The 14,885-nt window shown below is 37.4% G+C and overlaps 2 protein-coding genes across 3 annotated transcripts in view; one reads left to right on the forward strand and one right to left on the reverse strand.

Annotated features, from left to right (window-relative positions):
- Positions 1–14,885, forward strand: part of LOC127963166 (uncharacterized) — a 392,897-nt gene that overhangs the window by 320,350 nt on the left and 57,662 nt on the right. The window lies entirely within an intron of this gene.
- On the reverse strand, positions 2,752–14,763 carry actr8 (actin related protein 8). 2 transcript variants are annotated; one of them, XM_052562919.1, is made up of 13 exons: positions 14,479–14,763; positions 13,544–13,718; positions 12,764–12,870; positions 12,582–12,686; positions 11,097–11,270; positions 10,937–11,030; positions 9,137–9,269; positions 7,296–7,449; positions 6,168–6,263; positions 5,942–6,082; positions 4,961–5,222; positions 3,231–3,394; positions 2,752–3,098 (listed from the first exon to the last, which is right to left on the reverse strand). In XM_052562919.1, the coding sequence occupies exons 1-13, from the start codon at positions 14,614–14,616 to the stop codon at positions 2,955–2,957; spliced, it is 1,887 nt and encodes a 628-aa protein (XP_052418879.1). In that variant the 5' UTR covers positions 14,617–14,763; the 3' UTR covers positions 2,752–2,954. The 2 variants fall into 2 exon arrangements, with proteins under 2 accessions (XP_052418879.1, XP_052418878.1); XM_052562918.1 differs by having other exon boundaries at positions 12,764–12,874; positions 13,548–13,718; positions 14,479–14,733.

Raw genomic sequence — 14,885 nt, forward strand, 5'->3', positions numbered from 1 at the left:
GGGGGGTGAAATGCTATTTCATGCATACTGAGTTTTTTACACTGTTAAAGAGTTGGATTCCCATGCTAAACATGGACAAAGTTTCAAAAATTAAGTTGTACGTTTGAAGGAGTATTTTTGTTCCAAAAAAACCTCTTCCGGTTTATCACAAGTTTCGGAAAGTTTCTTTCGAGTATGGCTCTGTGTGACGTTTGATGGAGCGGAATTTCCTTATATGGGTGCTAAGTGCGCGCTCTTCTGCCGGAAGAGCGCGCGCTCCCGTATAGCAGAGCAGAGAGAGGCTGAGCACAGCCTGATCAGAGCGAGAGCGTCGCGAAAAGTCACAAAAGAAGTGTGTTTTTGGTTGCCAGGGCAAGACAACCCTGCACAGATTACCAAAAGAGAAACAGCATTAAGGGACCAGTGGATGGAGTTTATATTTACAGAGCATCAACGGAGTTGTGCAAGTGTTTTTGTTTGTTCCCTGCATTTCAGATTGCACATCGTTTATTTCTTAAGGATAATGCAGTCCCAACGGAAAAGGGTCACGATTGTGTGTTGGAACCACATGCGGTGAGTAAAACTGCTTCAAATATCTCTGTGTTGTTAACTTAGCTATCAGCGCGTAAGCACATCAAATAAACAACATGCGATGTTGTCATCAAACTGCACTTTCCAAATGTACAGCTTAAAAAAAAAAAAAAAAAAAAAGATGACATAAAGTGGACCTTAGTCATTTTCCAATACCGCTAAGCAAATATATTCAGTTTCAGTACATACCACATAGCATACCACCTTTGCTGATGCTGCTCTTGTTAGATTTCAGCCTCTGGATCTGTCACAGCTTCCACATGCTCTCAACTCAAAAGCCTACTCGCGCTCGTGATTCTTTAGCTCCGCCCACACGTCACGCCTCTAGGCGCTCGTGTTTTTCCGGGAAAAATCGGTACAGACTATCTTTCTCTTATAAATATAATAAAAATAAAGACTTTTTGGAGTTATGAAGATTAAGACTCAAGATTAACAGGATATTGAGTGAAAACGAGCACTTCACCCCCCCTTTAAACTGAACAGAGATGACATCACTGAATTCAATGATGAACTGCCTTTAACTGTCATTTTGCATTATTGAGACACTGTTTTCCTAATGAATGTTGTTCAGTTGCTTTGACGCAATGTATTTTGTTTAAAGCGCTATATAAATAAAGGTGACTTGACTTGACTTGACATTAGGTCCGAGCTCTAGGCAATTATGGCTTATCGAGAGTGCTTGCAAATTGCCCATGCACTTAACAGACGTTAGTGCCAATAGCAGAGCGGTCTTCAGTGACAGAGTCTTAAGGCAGATGGATCATAGCAGTTCAAAGGGGGACCTCTTTAGGGCTCTCAATACCGTGCAACTCAAATAAATCAAATATTCGGATATTTTTTGTCCTTTGGAAGCTGCATTTAAAATCCACTAGGCTCATGAAATCCCTTTGAAAGGGCATGGAGGCCTCTGGGCTTAAATAATTAATTTAGCCCAAAACTTAGCCTACTTATTACAAACACTAAAATAATAAGATAATAGAAATAAAATGGGAAAATATAAATTCATTAATTTAAATTAAATGTATACATTTAGCAGACACTTTAATCCAAAGCGACTTACAGTGCATTCAGGCTATCAATATATATATATAGCTCAGAGTCTGAGCTATATATATATATTGATAGCCTGCCTCAGACCAAATAAACTTTGCTCAGCTCAGCTTAGTTACAATTTACAGACGATGCACTGAGAGAGCTCGCGCTGGTTTAAATACAACGAAAATGGTTACATTTTAGTTACCAGTCACACATTGTAACACACATATGGCTTTTACCTTTACTCATGTGTGTAAAGTATGAAGAGAAAACGGGGGAGAAAGCGGGATATTTATACGCCATAAAATATAACTGCCAGGAAGAGAAGTGCACGCGCAGGCTACAGAACATGTATACTCCACCCTAAAGCATCCTGATTGTGCGCGCAACGCTTTTTGTGGCGGCTATAAATTTACCTAAATTTGTTACTTCAGACTCATGTGCCCTCTAGAGGCTTACGTTCTGCAAGTGAATGTCGCTTGATTGTGCCATCCCAAAGAAGCACAAAGTCACTTTTATGGACTTTTAAATTAAATGTTCCCTCCTGGTGGAATGACCTCCCCAACTCAATCCGGACAGCTGAGTCCTTAGCCATCTTCAAGAATCGACTTATATATCATTGCTCTTTTCTAATGCCCTAAATTGCTGAGGTTTCTCTACTGTAAATCGCTTTTAAGCATCTGCTAAATACATAAATGTAAACAGTGTCCTGGTTTCTCAGCAGTTGACACATCTATGATGTTTAGAAAGAAATCATTATTTTTGAGGGTTCTCATAAAATAACTTGCATTATGCAACAGTGTAATTACCTGATACTGTAGATTCTAATGAATATTAGATTTCTAATATTTATAACATTTATCTTACAAGATAAGATTTATGTTACACAATCATATTTGACATTTGTAACATGTTTTGAGAAAATTATTACATTCTGAACACTATATATGACTTATTATGAGATGCTAAAACACCACCGTTGCTCAGCCAATCAGATTCCAGGACTAGAACTACTGTATAAACCTTTAAAGATAAAGAACAATTAGTATTTTTTAAATCCATAATACTTTTGTAAAAAAAAAACAATTTACATCAACTGTTACAGTGCATGGTTTTAGAGTGGAGAAAATGGAAAAGGATACACAAAAAGCTTAATTTTTTAATGAAAAACTGCCACTGTTTTTTCATAAACATCTACTATGGTTATTATTATCATCCTAAACAAATTATTTGCAAGATTACTGTTCAACCTTTACATTGTTTATATCTTTCCACTGCCAGATTGACATGTCCCGAACATAAGAACGGAACAGATTGAATCCCTGAAGGCAGGCTCATGTTGTCTGGGATCACCAGACGAAGGCGGCCCTCTCCCGAAGCATACGCACGCCGAAGCGCTGCCACTCTCGCTGGTGAATCCACAGCTCCTGCGTGGTGTCCAAACACGCCAGCACTGCTCCACCCTTCCATGCGATCACACGAGGATCCATGTCCTGCACGGGAACATTAGATTAAAAGATCTTCAATCACGATTTATAGAGACTTTACTGCTTTTATTTAAAGCAAAGTCATCAATGGCTTCTTTTAAATCCTGCACTCACACACACATCGGTTTTCCCACACACCTTTGGTCGTGTGATGACATCGACGTTCTCCACCAGACAACGGAAAGATGGAGGCATCTTATTGAGGATGCGATGCTGCAGAAACTCTTGTGCTCCGTGAAACAGCAGCCCGCCACCAACCAGTAGAATACAGCTGTACATTTTACGCTTGGTTTCATCTGAGGCTGTGAAATAGACCCATAAACACATGCTTTAAGGCTCCCATTAAGATATTTTGTACATTTATTAACATAAATATATATATAAAAAATAACTTGAATTGAATATCAAAACGTAATTTTTGATTAGTGATAGGTATTGCTAAGAACTTCTATTCTATTTGGATAACTTTAAAGCTGATTTTTTTCTTGCACCCTCAGATTCCAGATTTTCAAATAGTTGTATCTCAGCCAAATAGTGTCCTCCTAACAAACCACACATCAATGGAGAGATTATTTATTCAGCTTTCAGATTATCTTTTTAAAACAAAAAGACCCTTATGACTGGTTTTGTGGTCCAGGGTCACATATATGCGTGTGAATCTTCATGTTATGTTTCAAACCAAAAATATTTTTGGGGCAGGAGGTTCAGACCAGAGCATGTGAGCGGTGTGACGCTCGTATGATGTTTTCAGCTCGATGGATGTGCGCTCCACTCTCCAGTCACTCTATCCGCCCAAGCAAGGCTCCGTTCATATTCCGCTCGCACTCGCCGCAAACCAAATCCCGCTCAGTTCCCGCTCCGACATAAAATTACTGTTTGTACTGAAATTCTTGGATAATAGTCTACAATTACGCATGCTGATAAATATCAATTATCATGTTTCAAAACTAAATTCTTCTTCTTAATTTTATTAATTGTATTAATTGAAATGTATTAAATATGTTAATCTAATTTTAGCAAACATAAATGCAATGCAAAAACTGAAAAAGTGTATTTGATTTTCGTTCACTTTATTTCAGTGAAAATAGCTGCTGTTGTTGTGATGAAATGAAATGAGATGAAATGTGCATAGATCGTTACAAAATACACCTGGATTATAAAGCCTGTGAAAAGCAAACGCAAGATAAATAATAATGCTTATGTTATGAACTGGGTTGAGCGAGCGCAGCAGAATCTTCAGGAAGGTGCTCAGCGCTCTTAAGGAAATATTAACGCTCCGCTCCGCTCACATGCTCTGGTTCAGACTGAATCATTTCCCTTTCCTGCACCTTGTTAAAATGCAGAATATTTTGCTTTGTCGAAAACAAACAGAAAAACCCAGATCCACATTTCATCTGCTTGCTTTTGGGGATTCATGTTAGATTTTTCAGTTCTTCTTCAATGTTCTGCTCTGCTTCACTACAACTCTGATCAAACCCACATGCCTGTAATTTTCTGAAGAGCTCTATTAAGCTTCTTAAGATGTGTTGGATCACTACTGAAGCTTCCCTGTACAAATTCACTTTAATCATTGAAAAACCTAGAAACTACCTGTTTTCTATACGGTTTCTTGCTCTGCTTCAGCTTATTCTCTTCTTTCATATCTGAACATTTGTATAGGGATTTATAATAAGAACAAAGAGAACAACACTTTAACAATAATTATTACCCCACGCAATGTCCAAAGTACGACCCAAGTTAGAGATGGCTGAAATTATTTGACCTAACATTTTTTTAATAGCACACCAAACTTTAAGCTTTAATCAGGGGGTCAGATTTGCCCCCAGGTTTTGGGAGGTTCCCCCTGTGATGGTAAAGGAAGTATTTACCGCAGGAGTCAATGCTGTGTAAGATGGCTTTATCCACACCAAGAGCCCGTCCCTCAAACTGAGTCATGGCCGTCTTCCTGGACAGCAGAGCGGACGATGTTTCTTCTGCATCCGCCCCGCCGACGAGGCACTCGGCTTGAGCGTGACCCAAATCCAAATCCTGAGCAAGATTTCCCTTCTCCGATGGGTCGCACATGTTGGATTCCCCCTCAAACCCAGCAGGCTTCGGGAATAATTTGCGATCTGTTGTGGCTTTAGAAGACTGTGTGAGAGAGAAACACAGTGAAATAACACTCCTCATTTTCTCACCTGTTCAGTTTCAACAGACTAAATGAAGAGAAACAGTGTTTAAAGGAATAGTTCACACAGAAATAAAAAAATTACTACGAATGGACACATCTTCAGGCCATCGAAGATGTACTTGAGTCTGTTTCTTCATCAGATTTGGAGAAATACATATTACATGCATATTACATCAATTGAGTCCAAACTAGTGGTCGACTGATATATCGGCAAGGCCGACTTGTCACAGCACTAACACACTGTTGCTCTGATGCTGTTCAGATTGCTTCGGTTGTCCTCATTTGTAAGATGATTTGGATAAAAGCATCTGCTACATGACTAAATGTAAATTTATTTCAAAATAACACTTCCTCCAGTGGAAAAGTCCATCACCTTTTGTCCTCTCTCATCAAAATTCAGCCACATATTTGTTTAGAGTGGTTTTGCCTTTTGTGCAGATTTCTCTCCTGATTCAGATGAGAGTTTTTATTATGGATAAAGGAATTCTATTGGAAAAACAACTTCGTAATGAATTTGTTTTTTTAGAAAGACGCTGATTTTGTCTTCTCCAGAGGTGAACTGATGGACTGGAGTGCTGTGGATTATTGTGATGTGTTTGCTGTTGTGCATTAGTGGCCTCGATGCAGTGATTATCTCTTGACACAGATGTAGAAGCTCAGGATCTGTTGAGAGTTGTACCTGGTCTTGTTTGCTCTGTGTGGTCAAGAGGAAGTGCTCATCATGGGGATCCTCTGTGTCTCCTTGAGAGCGGTGCAGCAACGATGTCATCTTCTGCCCCACGATCCCAAACGCAGCGGGGTAGAATAATGTCATGGGAGCCTGTGAAACACACAGAACAACGCAGGTGTCAGTCAGCAGACATGCACTAAACCAGCACTAATGCACAAGAGCGGCCCGTCTCTACCTGGAGTTTCTCATCTCCTAACCGTAACTGGTACAGCAGCACTGGGGAATCTGGGAAACGGGTGCGAAACTCGTGATCTTGCAGCCCAGAAATATCCTGAAGAAAAATCAATAATACAGCAGATGACAAAGCATAATATGCAAATAATACAATATGATGTAAATACTGAACATACAGACATATATTCATTTATATTTATGACTCAATTTCATGTTTTTTTCTCACTAACTGAACTAGTTTTGGAATTGTTTTATCTTGAGACTTGTGGGTATGTTTCATTGTAGTTTAAACAACACTTACAAATGACAGTAGTTTACTTTTTGCATTAAATACAGCACTTTCATGCCATTTAAGAGCAAAAAGACAGCTAGGGGTGGGCGATATGACTAAAATCCTTCACGGTAGGAGAAATTGAATTACACAAGAAGAATATATATCTCTATATAACTATTTTTATTTTTGTTATTAAAAATAATAAGAAAGAAAATTACAAACACAATAGAACAAATAAATATGAAATAATCTTATATTTATTTAGCATGTAGTATATGTATAAATATACATATACAGAAATTGACTTAGGTGTATAAATAAAAGACTGCAGTCTTCACTGTTTCAATCAAACATGAACAGATTCTTATTAAAGATCCAAAAGTGATTCAGTCATGTGCAGTGAGTGATTAACATTAATAATGGCAGACAACAGCAGCTAAATTAGACTGCTGTCCCTTTAAGACCAACTACATTGATCCAACAGACTGATACAAATCCAGGTTTCACCTCACTGTTTACATTTATATAACACATAATCGACTGTGTTTACATGAATAGTCCACATTTCGTGAATTTTGACATAATTTTGTGCGTATTTGACCATTAAAGCACAAAAAACACTAAAGATTGAGGGGCTCTCAGTGTGTGTCAGAAACACTGCATTGAGTTATATTGCTCTGCTTATTGAGAGTCCCACTCTTTATTTTCTCATTCATGCATGTTTCTTTATCACTCAAAGGTGTATATAACTTTTAAGTAATATTATGTTACGCAGATACCGTGATAACGATAGACAATAGACACTTTATTCCACAGTAATGATGTACACTGTCCTAGTGAACACTAGCAGGTCACCTGATCCAGATGGCAGAAGGACTCTTTGAGCTGCTGCAGTAACATACAGTCCAGTTTGTTGCCGAGTTGACATTCTCTATAGGGAAATCCAGCTCTCTGCATGAGCCAGAAGAAACACCGCGTCACATCCGAGCCTCCGTACGCAAGACACAACCTGCACAAAAAACATGCCTTCAACAGAGACGACACAAGAGCTCAAAGGTTTCTTGATAGTGTTTACTGTGCTGCATGACAGTAAGAGATCATGAGAGCACTACACATAGTAGTGTAAGCTTCGGAAAAATCAAATACAGGACAATTCATGGTTCGAAAACCAAAACAGCTTCATTACTTAAAAAAAAAAAAAACTAAAACATATTTAACAAACCAGAATTTAACCAGAATTTTTTTAAATTAATGTAATACAAAAATATATAATAATAATAATAATAATATTTTATATATATATATATATATATATATATATATATATATATATAAGCTGAAACAGTAGTATAAGCTGTTTAGGGACGGTTTAGCTGTTCAAATCATCCTTGATTCAGACACAGTGGAAGATCTGATCAGAATCAGTGTAGAGGGTCGAGTCTAGAAGATTTTGATGCTAGAGAGAATGTGTCCAGCTGGTTTAGCCAAGGGCAAAGGTCAAGAAGACCAAACTACAGGAGTTGTCCATCAGAGGGGCATGTGACATCAATCAAGGAAAGTCCATAAGACATTGAGCCATGAGATGTTCAGTTTGAAGAGCTTAAAACACTGCATTTCGATTCTCTTTTTATTTCATTTATCTTGAGATGTTTTAAGTTTAATTTTCAACTCAGTGAAGCACTTTAGGCACCAACACTTTTTCAGTAAGTTACCTTTCTTGTAGAATTGTGCTTCAAATAAAGAACTTTATGTTGACCAGATTGTTAGTTAATCATTTCGGCTACAAGTCAATATTGTTTATATGGACAGCGATTTAAAAAAAAAGTCAACTTGTAAAACTGTCGTGTTAAATGCAATACGGTTGAAAATTTGGGTGCAGATAAGAAAAAAAGTTGCAGAAAGTTAGCCTAGAGACTTGACACCATATGTTCATACATTCTTGATTGTTTGTGGTTTTCCCTGTTGGGAAGAGGTAAATTTTTTTAATTTTACAGTTGATCACTAGGTGGCACCATTTACCCTTTAGATAGGCCTGTGCGTAAAAAAGCTTGGTTTCTGGCTTGTATATGGAGGATAACACATAGTGTGTGTGTGTGTGTGTGTGTGTGTGTGAGAGAGAGAGAGAGAGAGAGAGAGAGAGAGCATGAACTTGGCAATTTAAGAGTAAAAATCTTGGATTTTTAAAAAACATTTAGTAGTTTTGATCAGGACTGACTTTGAAATAGACTTATACAAAAAATTTGATACAGCAGTTTAATTTAGTGGATGTTTTCATCCCAAACATAATGAAAGGGTAGTGAATTTGAACGATACACAAGGGTTAAATAACCCTTATCTTCTTAATCTCCTTAACTTCTTACTGAACTGTTGTATAAGATCAGTACCTCATTTGCACTCGTGTGATATTGCACTTAGACCATTATTCATGTGATATTGCTTAAATATGATGTAAATATGAGACAAAAACTCAAATGGGCATTTTTTCCCCATATCTTGAATTTTTTGGACATTCTAACTACGTTTCTAGGCTCCAGTGGGTTGTTGTCCTGCCTCATGTTAGTCATCAATTAACTGATGAAATGTTTGAGTTTTCCCCAGGAAGCAGACCACGGTCTTCAGAGAAGATGAAACCCCTTTAACACAGTACACATCACAGTGTATAATGAAGTGCATCATCCCTACAGTGTTCCTCTCACCTGGAGCTGCGGTGGGACACGCCGTCCTCCACACAGCACACGCTGGTCTTCTGGTCCCCAACATCCACCACACACGCACTGCTCAGACCGCTGCCAAAGGTCACACACACCGACTCCTGATGCACAACAACAGCTACACAGGAGATCACTGGACATTACACCGATTTCATGACACACACTAATGTTTTGCCTTTTAATTAAAACTATGTAGTTCACTATCATGCATCATAGATTCAGGAGAGATGACTGATAAAACGATGGGGAAGAATCTGAAATCAAATAAAAAAATCTAAAAACACAGGGTTTGCTGAAGGATTTTTAAGCTCATATTTAGGACCCGCCCAAATACAATTAACAGCATGTGAGCAGGGTAGGGCAATGTATACAGTAACATATCAAACTGTAAAAAGCATGATTTATACAAGTTTTTACAAAAACATTAAAAAAAAAAAAACTATACACTTCATATTTCAGCCTTTAAACCATTTTTCAAAAGTAAGAATTATAATATTAATTTACACAATTATTATCAATACATTTTTATATTAATTAAATAGCAAAAATTGTACTGTTTAGATTTCTATAGTGCATTATCCTATCGATCCACCAGTTCACATGCACAGCTATGGGTGTTAACAGTGTAAAACAGGTTGATTTTCACATTGGTCTGAACAAAAACAACAAGATTGAAGATGCACATCCATTCTCTGCCAGCAGGTGGCGCTTTGTAAACGTTATATATTCAATGAAATCAGAGCCTTTTAAAGTTTGTCTTATTAAGACATATCACAACTCTGGTCCCCAAATTTAAGACCTCTTGAAAACATGAGACTTTCTTGTACAATTGAAGACTTTTTGGTATGTTTTTAAATTTTAAGGACCCCTCAGGAATCCTGCAATATGTCAATGTTTAATGTAAGTTTATATTTGTTTTGTTGTTGCAGTGTTCAATAAAAAAATAAAATAAAATAAGTATTTAAGTGATCAGTTAAATTTCACATTATTTTTAGTAAAATATTAGTTTAGGGACCAATTCCCACTATGTACTAGTTACTCATTAGCATGCATATTACTAGCATATAAACTAAAGGGGAAATCCAAAGATTTCTGTTGCACCATGGTTATATTCAGAACCTCATGAGATGTGGAATATATATTTCCATGCTAGGAATTAAGAATGTTTCAATGATTTACTAATTTGTAACATTTTAAACATTCAATTCAGGAACCTCAAAACAGCCTGATTTGTGAAGGAGGATTTAAAAATAGGAAAAATACTAAAAGAAATAACAATAACACTTTAGTGGATTTTTATCATTATAGGGTGGATAAACATTTACCTTCAAACAACAAAAGTAAATTTTGCATCCGATATTTTAAGAAAAATAACTTCCGCACCATTTTCAAACATTTGATTGATCAAGATATAAACATGTAATGTTAAAGATAAGTAAACTCTAAAGATCCAAGCATCACTGACAAATATCTTACATTGTAAAATATAATCGAAAACTCTGTTTATTAATTGGTGGAAAAACAAATCTCACTGTGGAATCCCTAGAACAATTAAAAGGGGTCTCTGTGTGTGTGTGTGTGTGTGTGTGTGTTTCAGAATGAACCACCACTGACTAAACACCACTGATTCTCATTTCGTTGACCCAGAATGCTTTCTGATGTCCAGTCCAGCTCCCTAACTTTCAGAAGCACTGGAGTAGTCTTACGAGTTTCACATTAAGATTTTATTTCTGCAAATATAACAACTTCTGAAAGTGACAAGTGTCTCGCCGGGAGGTGACATACCTGAGAAGCCCATTTTAACCAGCAGCATGTTGACAACCTCCTTCACGTGCTGCCTGTTACAGATGTCTGGGATCAGAAGGATGCATCTGTAATACTGAAAAAACAAATATCTAAACAAGTCGTCCAATCATTCAAACCCAGGTGCCAGTGAAATCAGTACCTTCAGGTCCTTCAGCGGGATTTCTAGAAGCTTCTGTAGAGCGTGAGACCAGATGGTCTCCAGGTCGGCCAGCGCAGCGGTGAGAGAGCCCCCCGTCCCGCTGTGGATGTTCAGGTGTCCCCTGCACACGGGCCAGTGGATGCTGTAGCAGTCTGCAGGGTTCACATACAGCGCCTGAGCTCCAGAGACAGAGAGAGGACGGTCATCACACGTCCAGCAGGCACGGCTCAGCTTCTTCTGTGTTTCTAAATAAACTAAATCTGCCAAGGCTGGGATTAAGCCGCTCAATGCATGTGGATTTCTTTAACAAGCTCTTCATGAACCTAAGCTTGATTTTAGTTTTGGTTAAGTGTACTAATAATGGAGGGAGTGAAATCTCTCAGCTGTCATTAAAACACCCTCAGTTTTGACCTTTCGGATTTTACCTTTAAATTATGATCTATTACCTTTTAATGAAATGATGGCATGGGTACGCCGATTAAAGATTAAAATGATTTTTAGATAATACACACAACGTTCACAATAAATTAGTTTTTGTTTTTCTATAGGCAGCGGTAACTGGATTCCATTAGTGCACTGATCTTTATTAGTGTTCAAGTGTTTTATTTGATTGCTTTTATTAAAAATAATAATAATAATAATAATAATAATAATAAATTATATATATATATTTTATATATATATATAAGCAATGAAATAATTGGGTCAAAAATTAGACTGTGATAATTGTGTCATGTGTTACTTTAAAGCTAACTTTTGACGCTCTAGCGGTTAATAAACAGAACTGCTTGCGTCTTGCGGAAGAACATCGTAGCCGGAACTACTTCTCTCTGTTTATGTCTATGAAGAATCACAAAGGTACTGGGTTACTCCGCCGCGGTACCCCCGAAGCAATCTAAAATAGTCCGAATATAAACTCTTATTATAGGTGCACCCTAGTGATTCAGGACAAGCCAAAAACACGGTTTGGAAAATGGATTCATGGTGTACTCGCTTATTATATACATTTTTCTACATTTTGAACACAAACAAAGTTACGGACCACAGCTCTGATTGGTTGTTTCTTACCGGGAGCGATGGAGTTTCTGCAAATGGCAATAGGACACTGGGAGGAGCCAGAGGAGCTTGATTTTTTCACAGATTATCTGTCTCATATTCTACTGTCAGGACATAATGACAGGTTTAATAAGTATATAAAAAATATTTTTTTACAAAAGTTCCCTACAGCACCTTTAAGTATTCCTGAATTTAACTGTGATATGATATATATATTTGAAGAAAACATCTCATATAGCTGCCTCTGAAACATCCAGACGAAAAGAATAAAGATGCCAAATTAAATATTTTTGAGGGTGCTTATTTGTTTTCATTTAACAGTTGTATGATTTAACTCATTATTAGCCTTTCCGTAAGAAGATGTCACATTTGAGAGAGCAGGAGCTCTGATTATTGTCAGGGCGTAATATAAACAGCTTCTTGTCTCACCTCTTCTCCCACCAGATACTCGGGCTGATGTGATGTGTTGGTCCAGTTCACTTTAGAGTTTGGGTCGAGCACAGCAGGCCGTATCTGTCTGTTGTATAATCTGGCCTGGAAACACACACTCAGAATTGACCAGCATTCACAACAAGAGCTCATAGTACAGATCCATCTCCAGCATGATTCACCTGCTCGGCAGACACCGGGGTTCTTCTCACACCGTTGGACATTTTCTTGGACCAGATCACCTGGTCCACCATTTTCAGCCCATTTTGTCTCTGCTCGTTGCTCTCTGCTGACTACAGCATCAGTGAACAACAGATGAGAGGAAATATACAGTTCATTCAGTACAATACCAGTCAGGCTGGTTCATGTTTTAAAGAATTACCTTCTTTTAAAATTTAAAATAACTGCTTTCTATTATTTCTAGAGCATAATGTTACAGAAACCTTTTATTTCAGATAAATGCTGATCTTTGGATCTTTCTATCAAACAAAGAATCCTGAAAAAAATTACTCAACTGTTTTAAATATTAAATATATAGAATCAGAAATGTTTCTTAAGCAGCAAATCAGTATATTAAATTGATTTCTGAAGAGCAGCACTCTTTTTATTAAAAATATTTTTTTAATTCTGAATGCACTAAGTTGCTTTGGATAAAAGCATCTGCTAAATGCATAACTTTAATTTTTTTTTTTTTTTTCTGAAGATCATGTGACACTGAAGAATGGAGTAATGATGCTGAAAATACAGTTGTGCATCACAAGATTAAATTACATTTAAAAAGAACAAACATTAAAATAAAAAGCAGTTATTTTAGATAGTAAACAAATTTCACAATATTAAATGCTTTGCTGTATTTTGTATCTCATAAACACAGGCTTGACTGGTAGAGAATTTTATTAGCTACATTATTATAAATGTTCACCAGTGTAGTGTTTCACATTATGGAGAGGCAGAGATGTTACTTGCATTCAGTCCGTCTCGTAAGAGGCACTGGTCCTCGTAGCGGCGCTGACCGCCCTGTTTGTGTCTGCGGGCGATGACATGAGGAACACTTATGGGCAGGGTGTCTGTAGCACGCCCCATCCGCAGAGTTCTGGATCCGGGATGAATCACCACAATGAAGTTGGCTTGAATTTGCTGAAAATGACAATCAACGGTTCAGATAAAAAAAAACATACTCCCCTAATATCACACGGAGACGTCTATTCGATGTCTGCATTGACATCTGGAAGACGTATTGTTAGAGTGTTTGCTCATCTGTAAAACGTCAGATGGATGTTTCCTATCAGATGTCAAACAGATGTTTATGAGGAGCGCTCTGATTGGTCCGATCACTACCTGGCTATAAATCACTATGGGATGCTTGAACAGAGGTTATAAGACTGATTTATACAGAGGTTTCAGTCAGCAGTTCAACCAAAACCAAACTTTGATGATGTGCACATCTCTTGCTACAAAAATGAATGACCATTTCAGATTTTTACAATATAAATCAGATTTTGAAACAGATTTCAGATTTTGAAACAGCAAACAAGAATGTGTTTTCATACGTAGGAGATGCAAAATAGTTCTGACCATTATTAAATAGACATGAAAAACAACGGTTACTAGAAGAAATTACATTTCTCTTAGGAAATATAATTAATTCTTACTAACATAAAACGGATGCTTATTATAAAAGAAATACACCATTACTTGTATTAGAAAATATAATATATAATATGATAAATAATAATGATAACTATTCTGGTATTGTCACTTCCCGTCTTGCTTTGAGTGTAAGAGGTGCTGAAACAGTATATATTGTTTTCACTTCTGTTAATGATCTGCTTGTGAATAATGTAAATAAATACACTATTAACTGTATTATATAATATAATAATAATAATCCTGTCACCTCCTGTAGTGGCTCTGGCACAGCTGCAGGAACTATGGGTCTCTTCACTCCGCGCTGCTCTTTCTCTTTCTCTTTGTCTTTCTCTCTGTCCTTCTCTCTGTCTCGTCCATTCTCCGCGTCTCTGTCTGTTTGTGTCATGATGCTGCTGCTGCTGAGCTAATTAAATTAAGAGTACATTTTTCCACAAACTGCTTGATACATGAGACTGTTTAAAGCAAGTGTTTCCCTCCGTCTAGTGGCGGTTGGCAGACCAGCTTTAGGTACAGTCCGCCACCTACAGGGCTGGAGAGTAAAACACGCCTCGCCTGTCTAATGGACGTACAATAAGCGCCACCTACTGGAAGTGTCATGTGCTGCGTTAGTGATGGAGATATCTCACCGAGACGCGGAGGGGAGAAAGTCTGACC

Source organism: Carassius gibelio, chromosome B8 (assembly GCF_023724105.1).
Source record: "Carassius gibelio isolate Cgi1373 ecotype wild population from Czech Republic chromosome B8, carGib1.2-hapl.c, whole genome shotgun sequence".
Classification (NCBI taxonomy): Eukaryota; Metazoa; Chordata; class Actinopteri; order Cypriniformes; family Cyprinidae; genus Carassius; species Carassius gibelio.

Coding starts and splice junctions, on each gene's coding strand:
- actr8 (XM_052562919.1), bottom strand. CDS start 14,616: ATGACACAAACAGACAGAGACGCGGAGAATGGACGAGACAGAGAGAAG. Junction 5,223..5,941: donor CACAGAGCAAACAAGACCAG/GTACAACTCTCA, acceptor TCTCTCACACAG/TCTTCTAAAGCCACAACAGA. Junction 3,099..3,230: donor ATGTCATCACACGACCAAAG/GTGTGTGGGAAA, acceptor GTTCCCGTGCAG/GACATGGATCCTCGTGTGAT.